The sequence below is a fragment of the Palaemon carinicauda genome, chromosome 6 (genome assembly GCF_036898095.1).
Source record: "Palaemon carinicauda isolate YSFRI2023 chromosome 6, ASM3689809v2, whole genome shotgun sequence".
NCBI lineage: Eukaryota > Metazoa > Arthropoda > Malacostraca > Decapoda > Palaemonidae > Palaemon > Palaemon carinicauda.
In genome coordinates this window covers 13,550,279-13,565,278 of record NC_090730.1, presented here as the reverse complement: position 1 = coordinate 13,565,278, position 15,000 = coordinate 13,550,279, and the positions used below count along the sequence as shown (strand labels likewise).

General features: G+C 34.2%; 2 protein-coding genes across 3 annotated transcripts in view; one reads left to right on the top strand and one right to left on the bottom strand.

Annotated features, from left to right (window-relative positions):
• LOC137642431 (uncharacterized) overlaps positions 1 to 15,000 on the bottom strand; it is a 226,697-nt gene that overhangs the window by 13,792 nt on the left and 197,905 nt on the right. The window lies entirely within an intron of this gene.
• LOC137642314 (uncharacterized) overlaps positions 7,586 to 15,000 on the top strand; it is a 40,973-nt gene continuing 33,558 nt past the window's right edge. The window contains exons 1-2 of the mRNA XM_068374819.1: positions 7,586 to 7,736; positions 7,855 to 8,019. Of these exons, the coding sequence (XP_068230920.1) occupies positions 7,586 to 7,736; positions 7,855 to 8,019 (316 nt within the window). The remainder of the gene's footprint in view (positions 7,737 to 7,854; positions 8,020 to 15,000) is intronic.

Here is a 15,000-nt window from a genome sequence, read left to right as displayed (position 1 = left end):
AATGAGAGAGAGAGAGAGAGAGAGAGAGAGAGGAGAGAGAGAGAGTACAGAATATCAATTTCGTGAATTTATCTAAACGAAATGTAATAATTTTTGCAACAAGAGTTGATTTTCATATAATTTCTCTTCATTAAGAAGCATTGATGTCGAATAGGGAAAATGTTTTAATAACCAGGACATTTGCTTAAACTCTGTCTACAAAAAAAAAAAATAAAAAAAAAATAAAAATAATAATAATGAAAATAAAAAAAAGAAAAATAAATACGAGCCTGTGATGGATACCAAAACAGTGCAACTAAAAACTTTTTATGCTTTGACCTTCTGAAGACACAACAAAGAAAGCCTTTGTCGCCTCGGACTTTCTGTATCGAGTGTGCGTGTACCCGTCTATTTTAATTATATCATTCGTCACGAGATCAACAAAAACATGATTTATATGTACCCATCCTCCATGAGTAAACAAGACTTGGGACTTAATGAGTACAGCACCCCATTGAAGAAAATGCGGCTTATCGTGATAAGTTTTATCAAAGACTTTTCATCCTATGTTAGTTTAGAGATTTCATAATTTACAGATGAACGAAAAGACATATTTCATCATTCCACACTCAGCCCAAAGGCTTCTAAATTGGTCTACTTAAAAGCATTTTTGGCTTCCCTCAAAAGTACTGTAGGTTGGTCTTTGCAAGCTCAATTACTGCTTATCTGTGATGATCGTTTAACAATATATATTTGTAACCAACTGTATCCCTTTCTGAGTGGGGATACCTTAACGTGATGAAAGGGTTTGTGTATCGCAATGATCAGCAAAGCTGTACTAGTCAGGGCCACCTATACTTGGTTGGTTTGCTATGAGGCATCCGACTAAAATCTCCCTCCATCATCAATCCACACTGGGCAGCGTGGTGATGAAACTTGGCCAAACCCCAGACATGAATGCAGACATGTCTGAGATCTTTGTCCTGCAGTAGACTAGAAATAGCTGCATTTGTTGTTGTGTTGTGTCATCAGCTGGTTCTTCACAAATATGTATGACGAAGTTTCACTGCCGATGACGTAACAGCCACTACCTTTACCAACAGGGGTCTCCGTAGTTTTGGGTTCAGCCACGGTCCTTATATCCAAAGTCTAAAGATCTTGCTCATATCTGGACCGTGGGTCCAGCTTATCCCGGCTACAACCATTGGTGTAAAAGGGACGGTCGCGTAATCCCCTATTATCCCACGTCGATCCTGACAAATATCCTACAAACTTCTTCGCTCTCAAGACGAAGAAAGTAGAGTAGGAGACCATTATCTATATCCATTTTTCTTTTTTACTTATTTATCTAGCATTGGAGAGGCATGAGAAGGAAAGATTCTGTCTTTTTTTTTATAATGATTGACCTTCATCTGACAAGTGTGCCTTTGTCGAAATGCTTCCATGCTAATTTAACACACTCTCTCTCTCTCTCTCTCTCTCTCTCTCTCTCTCTCTCTCAGCTCAGGGAAGATGGGAATTTGATTGAGGAGAGAAGGCAGCTCTTAATTACCTATCTTAGTTTCTGAGAGAAACAAAATCGTTCAGAAGAAATTACCCCTCGCAGTGGGGAAAGATCTCTCTCTCTCTCTCTCTCTCTCTCTCTCTCTCTCTCCGAAACTATCTACATTGCAGACAGCTGTATAAACCAAGGAGGTTGAAATGCCTGCTGGTATAAACCTCTTTCGCAACCTCATATAACCCCTCCCTCTAATAGCATTTTACGGACTGCGTGAATAATCAAACTAAATTATAAGATTTTATTTCTTAGGTCATCATTATTTTCTTACTCATCATCATCATCATCATCACCTCCTACGCCAATTGACGCAAAGGGACTCAGTTAGATTTCGCTAGTCGTTTCTATCTTCAACTTCTAAATCAATGCTTCTCCTTTCATCGTCTACTTCACGCTTCATAATCCTTAGCCATGTAAGCCTGGGTCTTCCAACTCTTCTATTACCTTGTGGAGTCTAATGGAGAGTTTGGTGAATTTTCTTATTATTAAGTATAATTACTCTTGATTATATTCCTGATGAATTCATTTATCGTCGTTTATTTTCAAAGAAATTTCTCATATGGAAGAACAATTTAATAAGAGAACTGTAATTTGAAACTGATAAAACATTGATTGATTTTGTGTTTTCTGGCATGACAAAACACTGAAAATTACTGGACTGACTAAATGAGGACTGAAATGAAGACATCCAGAAATAAACGAAGATTGTGATGATGATAACGTTGAAAAATGTCCTGAAAATTATTCAAGATTTTCATATTTTTATTTTGATTACGTCCTTTTTTCTTCTGGGATATATTTTTTAATTGTTTGTAATAAATTGTGTTAATTCAAAGTGAAATAAATATAATGTCAAGAACGTTAGTTGGAATCAGGAATTAATATGATAAAATTAATAGAAATGAAACCACATACTTATACAAAAATAAGTTTCTGCCTAAAAACCAGGAGTATAAACAAAGTAATTTAATCGTAAATCCTTTGAATATTCGTAGGCATAAGCTATACTAATCTACATAGAATAAAACAATTAAGATAACTTGAAATGGTCACATTTTGTTTAATTATTATGACTCAGCAAAACAATGGTTTGATGTCGATGTCTATATCTATCTATCTATCTATCTATTTATCTATCTATATATTTATCTATCTATCTATTTATCTATCTATCTATCTATCTATCTATCTATCTATGTATATCTCATATGGTTTTTCGGCCACCAGATACCTAAGGATAATTGCATGATCTCCAATACCAGTAATAAAGCTGGTTAAAGAAAAATCCGTTCGTGTCATTTGATGCACCAAGGAACCGAAATAAGATAAATATATCTTTTTTCTTTTCTTGATAAGTAAAAAGAATAAAACACAGAAGATACACTGTCTTTTGATAAGGTATTTCTTCTCCAAGTGATTCATTATATGGGGTAGAAATTTTATCAGATTACTTTTCTCCTATATCGATTTACAGATGCTTTGACCCCGAACTCTCATATCCTTTGATTGTATGAAGCCTTGTGTTATAATTGTTGCGAATAAAATACGACGTGAATCTTATTGATTACAATATTCATCATAATCATTATTACTTGGAATAGTACATATCATTGTAATATTGTAACAACACCACCAATTTACAAAATCCATAAGGATCAACTTCGGCCACAGGAAATACTAAGCCAGTAGCCAAGAATATCAGAAAACAAAAAGTAAAAGAAAAATAAGAAATGATTGTACTATGCTAACTTAAAAACCATAATAATAAATGTTTTATATAAATAAAATTGTGATCAAACCACATTTTATATTACTCTTACTAATATTCAACTTTCCAAACTATTTCCTACTATGGCTAGCTAGCTAACAGTCACCATTCGTCTTTCATCTACATTTCCTATCGGCTGAAAAACAGGAATATGTAAAATCAATGGCGACCATCCACACATATAGGAAACAAAATTCAGTGGGGAATTACAGTTAGGTTTTATTGGTGCAATGGACGCCTAAGGAAACAAACAGACGAATTTCAACTACATTGCCTACCAACGTAGGCGTCGACTCGACTAACCCAACTGCAAAGTGAACGGTTCGAGTAATAATTATGACCTTAGAAACCATTTACAAGTTCAAAAACTCTCGGAGAGTTCATTGCCAGTGTGGCCAGCCGTTCCACCCACAGTTGTAGGAAGAAGACCAAGTAGGTAGGAACGCTTCATCATCTGCCAAACTCCACCCAAAAAGGCGTTCGACTTTTTGGAGCCGTTTCAAAGGTCAATTCCTCCATCATCTCTTCCTCCTCCTACTACTACTACTGTCACTTCTGTTTCTACCTTTGCTATTGTTAGCTGTTGAAGGATATTGGATTGATTTTACTTCAGTATCAGGAAGGCTTTGTTTAGACCTTTCTGTTATTCTCATTTTTTTCTTCTGAAGCTCATGACCTCACCCAATCTTCCTTGCTTTGGGCCTTGTGTTTATAGGATAGCTGTAGGAGGGAAAATTCCCGTTACAAGTCTTGTTTTCCTTAGATTTTTACATAGATTTTATTTCTCAGTGTTCAAATGTGAAGGCCTGTCATGAAGGAAAGATTTGGGAAATCATTTAGAACTCTCTCTCTCTCTCTCTCTCTCTCTCTCTCTCTCTCTCTCTCTCTATATATATATATATATATATATAATGATAATAATAATGATGATAATAATAATAATAGATGGATAGATAGATAGAGAGATAAATGAATATACAAAGTTGGGTGTAATTAACACTATGACGTCATTTTTAAGTAATTCTTATTTTGGAAGATCTACACAAATCTCGATTAAATAACTTTTATATACAATAATTAACAAAAAAAAGTCTTATGCATATTTGTATCCACTTTCATGACCATTTGATACATCATTATACTTTTCCCACTAATTTTTTTTCGGAGAAACTACTACATTTTCTGCCCTAATACAAAACACCCACATTTTTCCATGTTAATTCGATAAGTTTAGTTCCGTATGGCGTTCACAAGCATGCATGATTATTGCACTTTGATAACATCATGATTAAATATCCATCGGCCTTTTCATTTTTCCCCCTATTTATTTTGGAGAAAATTCAACAATTTCTATCCTTATACAAAACACTCACCATTTACATATTACTTTGTAAAGTTTAATTCCGTATGCCCAATCACAAGCATGCATGATTATTGCACTTTGATATCATCATGATATCATCCCTTGGCCTTTTCATTTCTTCGTTGTAAAGGAAGTTTTTACAGAGCCTGAGTATTCATGGAACATAAAGGCTTATTTGAACAAGTCAGGCTTCACGAATGATAAAATGGGTCGGTAAATTTGCCTGGTTAATCTCTTCTTGTTACAGACCTCCTCGAGGTTCCTTTCATGGGAGAACCATACTTTTTTTTTTCCAAAACGTAAAATGGCTGTTTTAAATATCTGGAAAGGAAACAATATTCTTTTTTAAAACTGAAAATGACTGTATTAAATATCTGGAAAGGAAACTATATTCTTTTTTAAAACTGAAAATGGCTGTATTAAATATCTGGAATGGACATATAACTTCGGAATTAATGGCTTATGCAGTGTCCATTCTTCAAGGGAAATTAAGTAATCCGAAGTACATTAATAAAAATGATATGTACCCTGTATAAAAATATTCGAACTCGAGTAATTAATTTTTTTTTAGCATATATGCAAGTTTGATGAAATAAAAATGAGAACAGTCAGCTGTCTAACCATGGTAGGGAATACTTTGTAAAGTCATGTATTAGTAAAAGTAATGTGCCACTTTTTTTTCCTGTAATGGTTTTAAAGTTAGCGTAGAGCAATCATTTCTTATTTATCTTTTACTTTCTGTTTTCTGTTATTCTTGACTACTGGCGTAGTATTTATTATGCCCTACAAAATTACGTATGTTAATTCTGTATGAATCATTTGTACATACATCTTAATAACCTATTTCCCTATCAAGTTTTGAAATCACCAGCACCTGTCTTGCTCATGACCGCTACAAATTGATCCCTTGTAAAATCTCGTCTACTCGATGAGATAAAGGCCCACTATACCATTCACAACCGCTTTAACGAAATAACAAAGAGGCACAGCTGAAGTTTAGTATCTGTTTAATGTCAAAACACTCAAGCGAAACAAGGGAAGCTCTGTGTGCGCATTCCCTGTTCCGTTCTTATTCTTCCTTCTTTGTTTGATTCTCCGAGGCATTGAATAATGCCTTTTTGCTTTGTGTCGATCCTGCCTTGGATGTCCAAGAGCTTTCATTTCTAATTTCTTTTGTATGGAGATTAGTTCTTATCTGTTTTTGCGTTTGGTATATTGAGCAAGTATTTCTTCTGTTCATATAAATTCCCCGTAGTTAAAGAATGAATGTAGCAGTAACTGATGCTTTATTTAGCTAGGAAACCACCCACCTTGTTTCAGGATAATCTACAGTTGTTGCTGATTTCAGATTGAACTAAACTGTCTCCTTATTTTAAAATTACTTTTTATTAAAAATAATAGTTTTACATAGCAAATGCACCGTGTTGAATTATTATTATTATTATTATTATTATTATTATTATTATTATTATTATTATTATTATTAATAATAATAATAATAATATCATAAAGATTCCATTTTCATCTCCTTGTTTACTTGAAATCTCTCTCTCTCTCTCTCTCTCTCTCTCTCTCTCTCGCAAAGAGAAAATTAATCTTTTATCTACATCACTTCCTACTTGGTGCCCCACTCTTGCAATATCACCGAACGGTTATCTCCGCCCACGATAGTCGTCCACGCAATGCACGCCCGAAGACCTTGCTGCGCCCTAACGCTAATTTTTGATGAACTGGGTAGTGGGCGAAGCGGTCTGCACTGGGGCATAACGGGTCTCATTGCTGCTTCCAGATAGTGATAATAATATAGATAGTTACACTTCTTTAATTACTACTACTACTACTACTACTATTACTGAATGTTGCTTCAAGGTATTGATAATGATATAGTTACACTTCTTAAGTTACTACTACTACTACTACTACTACTACTACTACCATTGCAACTACTACTACTGAATGTTGCTTTAAGGTATTGATAATGATATAGATAGTTACACTTCTTTAATTACTACTACTACTACTACCACTACTACTACTGTCTGTTGCCTTAAGGTATTAATAATATTATAGCTGGTTACACTTCTTTAATTACTACTACTACTACTACTACTACTACTGAATGTTGCTTCAAAGTATTGATAATGATATAGTTACACTTCTTAACTTACTACTACTACTACTACTACTACTACTACTACTGACTGTTGCTTTAAGGTATTGACAATAGTATAGATAGTTACACTTTACTTCTTTAATTACAACTACTAATACTACTACTACTGAATGTTGCTTTAAGGTATTGATAATAATGTAGATAGTTACGCTTCTTTTTTAATTACTACTACTACTACTACTACTACTACTACCATACTACTACTACTACTACTACTACTACTAATAATAATAATGATAGTGGGAACACATCTTTTAAGTTTAATACACAAAAATTTGCACGAATCTACTACTACTACTACTACTACTACTACTACTACTACTAATAATAATAATAATAATAATAATAGTAATTGGAAAGCCTCGTTTGAAACTATATACACACAACATAATTAGACAAAACAAAATATGGATAAAATGGGAGGATTTGAAGAACAATAAAAACGCAAAAGCTACATAGTACCAACTTTTTTAGAGATTGGTTGAAAATAGAATAAATAGGATGTAAAGATACAACGCCTAGCAAAGAACAAACGAATAGATGAGTTGTTAATTTGGTTAATCAAACTTGTTTTGAATTCCGGAACAACTGTGTGAGTATGTTATTATTATTATTATTATTATTATTATTATTATTATTATTATTATTATTATTATTATTATTGTTAAAAGAAAAAGAGAAACATCAATACGATATTAGGGCAAAGGAAAAGTGATACCAACATGGCACAAATAGTGAAAAAATATGATCTTGCTAAGTGAGAAAAAAGGTGCATCAACCAAAGTTCATCAAGGAACCCCATTAAGGAATGAGAACTGGGAAGAAAAGAGAAAGATTAAGAAACGAGAAGCATTACGCAAAAAGATATCTGTGAAGTGGGAGAATATAATCAGTGGTATTTATTTATATTTTTTTATCTTAAGCTTGCGTCACTAATATATAGGAAATAGAACCTTTCATCACTTTGAGAGGAAAGCACAAGAATTTTAAGGTTATTCAGGTATATGCCCCAGACAGCTCATATGAAGATGAAGACGTAGAAAACTTCTATTCACAGTTAGAGGAGGAAATAGAGAAAACAAAGACAGGAGATTTAGTCATGGTGATGGGTGATTTCAATAGTAAAATAGGAAATGACAGGAGAGGCTACGAGGATGTGATGGGAGAGTTCGGTTTAGGTGAAAGAAATGAGAGAGGACAGAGGATGTTGGAATTTTGCCAGGGTAAGCAACTGTGTATAACAAATACTTACGAACGAGAGAGTGAGCGAAATGGCTGGTGTTGAGGACACAATTCTGATTAGAGTGGAGGATATTCAGAGGAGATGGTTTGGGCATGTAGAGAGGATGGAACAGGACAGATGGGCAAAGATAGTGCTGCATGGACGAGTGGCCGGAAATAGACGACCAAGAGATTCATGGGTGAAAACCTTCAAGAAAGCAAATAGAGGCGAGACATTTCAGCAGCTGGCACAGATGGCATTGGATAGGAATCTCTGGAGAGAATGGCGACATCAGATGCAGGACCCAACCCGGAGAATTCCGGACGGGATTTAGTGAGTGAGTGTGAGAACCTTTCATAAAATAGCTTTAATTCAAGAGCAGATACTAATTTTCACGTAGGTAATATATATTTGAAATTAATCGATCACCAAAATGTTAATTATGAAAAAATTTCCACGATTTCTTTCAACATTGCAATATCACAGAAACCCAGGAATTGTCTCTCAACGCCTGACAAACGCACATCAAAATACCTCTCGGGTAAACCAACTTAGAAAGAGAAATCCTTCACAGTGGTTTAAAAGCCGTTCATGAATGACAGAGGCAAGGGACAATGACATTGCCTTAAGCTAACATGACAATTTCCTAGAGACTGATCATATATACTGTACATATAATCAGTGCCAAGCCCAGTCCTCAACCAAGCAAGGACCAGGGAGGGTCAGACAGTGGGTGCTGATGACTCAGCAGGTAGACCTGTAAGCTCCCCCAATACCCCCATTCCTTAGCTCATAAGGACAGCGAGGTTGCAAACACTATTAGAAACTCGCGAGGTCGAGCATGGCTCGAACCCCAATCTAGCGACTGCCAGACAGGGACGTTTCCAATAAGCCGCCATAACCTAAGATTTTATCATTTAAATAACATCTAAAATCCTCTAGATTTAGGAATATAAATGGGCAAGAAAATAATGATTTCCATTGAAAAGACTCTAATTACCACCTTCAGCCAGGCATGCTCAAAGTGACATACGAGGAAAGGAGGAAATGAACGGAGGCAATAAAAGAGTATAGAAACGAAAATATAATCGATTATTTTTTCATTAGTCATTTAAGTCGTTTACTTCCTAACCACCGCTGTCACATTTTCTCGTATTTGTCATTTTCCTTTTACTGTTCTACTAAACAATTTTCTTCTTTCTTTTAGGTCATTATCATTATTTATCATCATTAGGATCATCATACTTCTCTTTCGAATTATCGTCAGCATTATTTTAGTAGTCATTATTTTCTGTTTATGAACTTAAATATTACCAAGCATCAACATCATCATTATTATCATTATATAATTAGTGGTCATAATCATAGGTTATCGACAAGATGTTTTACTTATCATTGTTATAACAATTCTTAGTAATCGTTATCTTGGTCACCATCATCGCTTTTTTTCAAGTCTTCATCATCATTTTCTAGATAGCGGTCATTGCTGTTGATAAATCATCATCACTATATTTCCAGTCATTATTATTATTAGTATTATTATTATTATTATTACAAGACCAAACCGGAAGAGAAACGAAGTATAGAACCAACATGAAATAGATAGACAAATAAATAAGAAAGACAAATTAAATAAATGACAAATTGAAGTAGACGTGTGACATAATTAAAAAGATAGAAAATAATTTGACTACCATTTGTATTCTAAAGCCACAGCAAAACATTTAACAAGTACTTATAGCTGCTTTCCATTAAGCCAGCCAGCACCTTAGTTAATTAGAAAACAGACATCGTCGCATTCTATTGTGGCGACAGACATTCGCCTAACGCCCTATAAGGCTGTTCCCAAGGGTAAGGTTGTTGGGTAGGAGTTCCGATGGAAGGCGCCTGGCCTGGCCGACATTCCAGCGAGATTCGTCAGCTTAAGTGCCACGGCTTGCGTATTTATAAAACTTTATTATTATTATTATTATTATTATTATTATTGTTATTATTATTATTATTATTATTGTTAATAGCAGCTAAGCTACAACCCTAGTTGGAAAAGCAGGATGCCATAAGCCTAAGGGGTCCAACAGGGAAAAATAGCCCCCGTGAGGAAAGGAAATAAGGAAATAAACTATAAGAGAAGTAATGAACAATATAGAATGTTTTAAGAACAATGATAACTTTAAAATGGATCTTTCATGTATAAACTGTAAAAACTTACGGTCTTAAAGTTAATATAGTACAATAATTTCTTATTTTTTCTTTTACTTTTTGTAGACTTCCAGACCAAGTATATTTAGTGCTTTATGTTAATTGCCATGCCAGATTTATTTTCTTAGTGTATTGTTAACATATTCTTTTTGCAGTATCTAATTTTCCTTCATGTTAAATTGATATAAATATTCTTTGTTTTTAAAACATCGTAGTTAAGAATGGTTTAGTTTATTGAAGAATATAATTGAAACATTTTTCAATTGAGTTAGTTTTAGAGTAGTCCTCATGACTGTCGACATTAAGACCCCATTGCACAATAATTCAAAGTTGATATTGCAACCCACAATTCTTGGTATCTAACATCTGTTATTATCATTTAGCATTATTACTTGCTTTTACAACCCTAGTTGGAAAAGCAGGATGCTACAAGGTCAGGGGCCCCACAGGGAAAATAGCTCAATGAAGAAAGGAAACAAAGAAAAATAAACTATAGACTACGTGTCTGAACAGATTTATTTTTTTATGAATTTTGATGAAGTCCCTATGATTTTGACATTAGTTTCCCTCAAAAAGGCCTCGTTGTCCCTTTAGTAATTCCGGAGATATATGCCAACTATTTTTATGACAGCTCTACAAAATTATATTTTTATTGCAGTTCTTATACGTGATATGTTTAGTATAGCTCTCAGAAATAATTTATTACAGTTCTCAGAAATGAAACCATGTGATTTCCATATTTAATGTTGATAAAGCCAATGTTTAAACATTACTTCGTCCAGCCCAAGGTTATTTTCACTTTCTCTTGTTCATTATCTCTGTTGTATTAAAAAAGAAATATCAAAAGACAATTGAGACCAAGAGCTTTTTTCTTTACATGGGACAGGACGTTTTTCAAAATATGTTTTGGGCAGAAGAACCATAGACTAACACAGAATATGAATGATACAAGAGAGAGAGAGAGAGAGAGAGAGAGAGAGAGAGAGAGAGAGATTCATAGGCCTAACTGATAATCAGGCCTAGAATATCTATCAGCTTAGTCCATGACGAACTTCCAGCCAGATCCTTTGCATGGTTGCTTAAGACAAACTTCGTTGCAGAGAGAGAGAGAGAGAGAGAGAGAGAGAGAGAGAGAGATTGCTCATTTTATGTTCCTCTATTTTCTATCTGTAACCTGAACATCCATTTCAGTGCTTCTCGTATAAATATAGAAAGCTACAGGACTGATTACTAGATAAATACAATTAGAATGTTTACAGAGTCCTCGGCATTTATTCAGAGATTAAGCTTATTGTTATTGTTATTATCATTAATAATAATAATAATAATAATAATAATAATAATAATAATAATAATAATAATAATAATAATAATAATAATAATAATAATGATAATGTAATTATTATTATTATTATTATTATTATTATTATTATTATTATTATTATTATTATTATTATTATTGTTGTTGTTGTTGTTGTTGTTAGTTTAAGATTCACTTTTTGCATGGATAAAAAAGAAGTTAGTCGTATTCCAGCATGGTTACCAGAGCCATGAAATATACATTAAAAGCTGGTAAAAAATTTTCGTAATGCATTTTGTATTTTCTAACCATAGTGAGTTTACGTTTACTGAAACCACCATTGTCTAAATTTCGGCGAATAAAGAGTCAATTAACGAATATTTCGAGGATTTTTCGTACGTTTCCTGTATGCAAATGTGTTTATTTCAAGACACATTATTATCAATCATTGTCTCGTCCCATGTCTCCAGTTGCCTTTAGTGGATTGGAACGACGCATTAATGCAGCGAAAAAAAAGATAAGTCTTTAGAAGTATAATGCTGTAAATCTTAGAAGTTATGCTGTGAGTTCATTAGGATAATCATTATTGCTGTGAGTTTCTAAGAACTTCTGGCAAGAAACTTGTAAAAAAAAAAAAAAAAAAATGTTTTCGTATAGTGCGAGATGACTGTCGTTCAAATGCAAGATAATTATCGTGCATAAAATAATTATCACAATCCCTTTTTATTTCTATCATTTTGGTTAATTTTAATTTTGAAAAAAATATCTAACAATTGAAGGCAAAGATTTAGTATTATGAACTTCAGAGTCAAACGATTAATAAATCAAATACAGAAACAACGCGAGGCCCACACCCCCACCCCAATCTGTATGTTCACCAATGGGTTTTTTTCCTATGGGGGCAATGCTTACAGTACACTTCATATGGTGTGCAGTAGGCATTACTCAGGGGTCTTTGCATATTTTCTTTGGATTTTAGCTTTAGTCACTCAGTAGTCCTCTTAGATTCGTTTACTCAACTTTTCTCTGAGAGAGAGAGAGAGAGAGAGAGAGAGAGAGAGAGAGAGAGAGAGAGTGTTCATTTTATGTCCCTCTTTATTTTCTATCTGTGACCTATAGACATCAATTTTAATGTTTTTCGTATAAACACCAAAAGCTACAGGACTGTTTGCTATATAAATATAATTAGATCATTTACAAAGTCCTAGACATTTATTCAGAAATTAAACATTATTATTATTATTATTGTTATTATTATTATTATTATTATTATTATTATTATTATTATTATTATTATAATAATAATAATAATAATAATAATAATAATAACAATAATAATAATAATAATAATAATAATAATAATAATAATTATTATTATTATTATTATTATTATTATTATTATTATTATTATTATTTTAAGATTCACTTTTTTCTTAGATAAAAACGAACAGTTAGGAGTATTCCAGCATGGTTAACAAAGCCATGAAATATACATTAAAAGCTGGCAAAACTTCTTTTCATTTTGCCAATTATGTATTTTCTAACCATAGTGAGTTTACGGTTACTAAATCCATCATTGTATAAATTTCGGTGAATAAAAAGTCCATTAACGAATATTTCGAGGATTTTTCGTACGTTTCCTGTATGCAAATGTGTTTATTTCAAGACACATTATCAATCATTGTCTCGTCCCGTGTCTCCAGTTGCCTTAAATGGATTGGAACGACACATTAATGCAGCCAAAAAGATAAGTCTTTAGAAGTATAATGCTGTAAATCTTAGAAGTTATGCCGTCAGTTCATTAGGATATTCATTATTGCTGTGAGTTTCTAAGAACTGCTGGCAAGAAACTTCGTACAATGCGAGATGACTGCCGTTCAAATGCAAGAGAATTATCGTGCATAAAATAATTATCACAATCCCTTATTATTTCTATCATTTTGGTTAATTTTGATTGTAAAAAAATGTCTAACAATTGAAGGCAAAGCTTTAGTATTATGAACTTCAGAGTCAAACGTTTAGAAAATCACGGATACTGAAACAACGAGAGGCCCACATCCCTACCTTAATCTCTTGTTCCCTAATGACTTGTGTTTTCTTAAGGGGGCAATGCTGTCAGTACACCTTATGTGGTGTGCAGTAGGAATTACTCAAGGGACTTTTCACGGCCCCTTCGGATTCTAGCTGCAGTCACTTAAAGGTTTAAAGGTCGCTCGTGAATGGCAGAGGCAAGGGACAGTAACAATGTCCCAGCTAGCAGGACAATGCCCTAGACACTGACCATGTATACATATGACTAGCACCCAAACGTCCACTCCACACACGCTAAAATTAGGGAGGGCCAGACAATGGCTACTGATGACTCAGCAGGTAGACTTATAGAGTCTCCCCCCCCCCCCGCATCCTTAGCTCACAAGGATGGTGAGATTGCAGACACTACAAGAAACTATAGAGCTTGAGCGTGACTCAAATCCCAGTCCGGCAGATTCCTAGGCAGGGACGTTTCAGTTTTGCTGTCCAGTCCCTTAATTGTTATATCTTGATGCAACTGTGGGGTCTTGTCCTAGTTGCACTTCTAAGCCGAGTGGTGTACCCGGCCCCAGCGTAGGGTCATCTAGGAGAAATATTAAAAGCTATAGCACAAATCACCTGACCCAAATTGATCAGATGTTTTGTCATAGTCTGACTTTCATAAAAAAAAAAAAACAAGCATTTACTATTTACAAAATGGGATGTAAAAATATATTTTGGAATTCTCCCTCTGCTTCAGTTTTTCCAAATTATTTCTTTTTCTCATCTCCAATTAACAAATGTATTGAGAGTATAGAAACTTATTCAAAAAGATCAGTGCTGTTACCAATAGGTCATTTAGCTCAAAGATGCAACTTTGAAATCCTAGTGGTTAAGGTTACCAGGAAGGAAAATCAAAGGTTATGAATTGAGTAGAGCTGAGGGATGAGGAACACTGCCAAGACTATTCAGTAATATCTACACTATACCACGCAAGGTGCAGTGTAGGCACTACACCCTTAAAGATACATTTTTCAAAAATAATTTGGGCATACAGAACAAGCGTGTGACACAGGAATCCCTAGCACACTTCGCACCGAAGAAATACACCTTGCCACACCATTACTTCGCTGCGAGTAAAAAAAAAACAACTCGTGTAGGTAGAGATGGCAGCGGTGGTGGGCGATGCTAAACACGAGAACTCGTAGAGCATAAGAGTGTGGCTGGGTGCATATCTTCAGAGAGAGAGGTGTGCCATGAATTCCTGTGTCCAGCTGTACGTGATGGGCTGTTGCTCTTTTCGAAGAGCGGTGGAATGGGCATTGTAATATGTAGACAAGGAGACAGACTGGTTTATAACAAACTAGAGGTTATAGTTGATAACAGGAAGAGAGAGCGAATGTCATTTCAACATGGAGATAGTTGAAT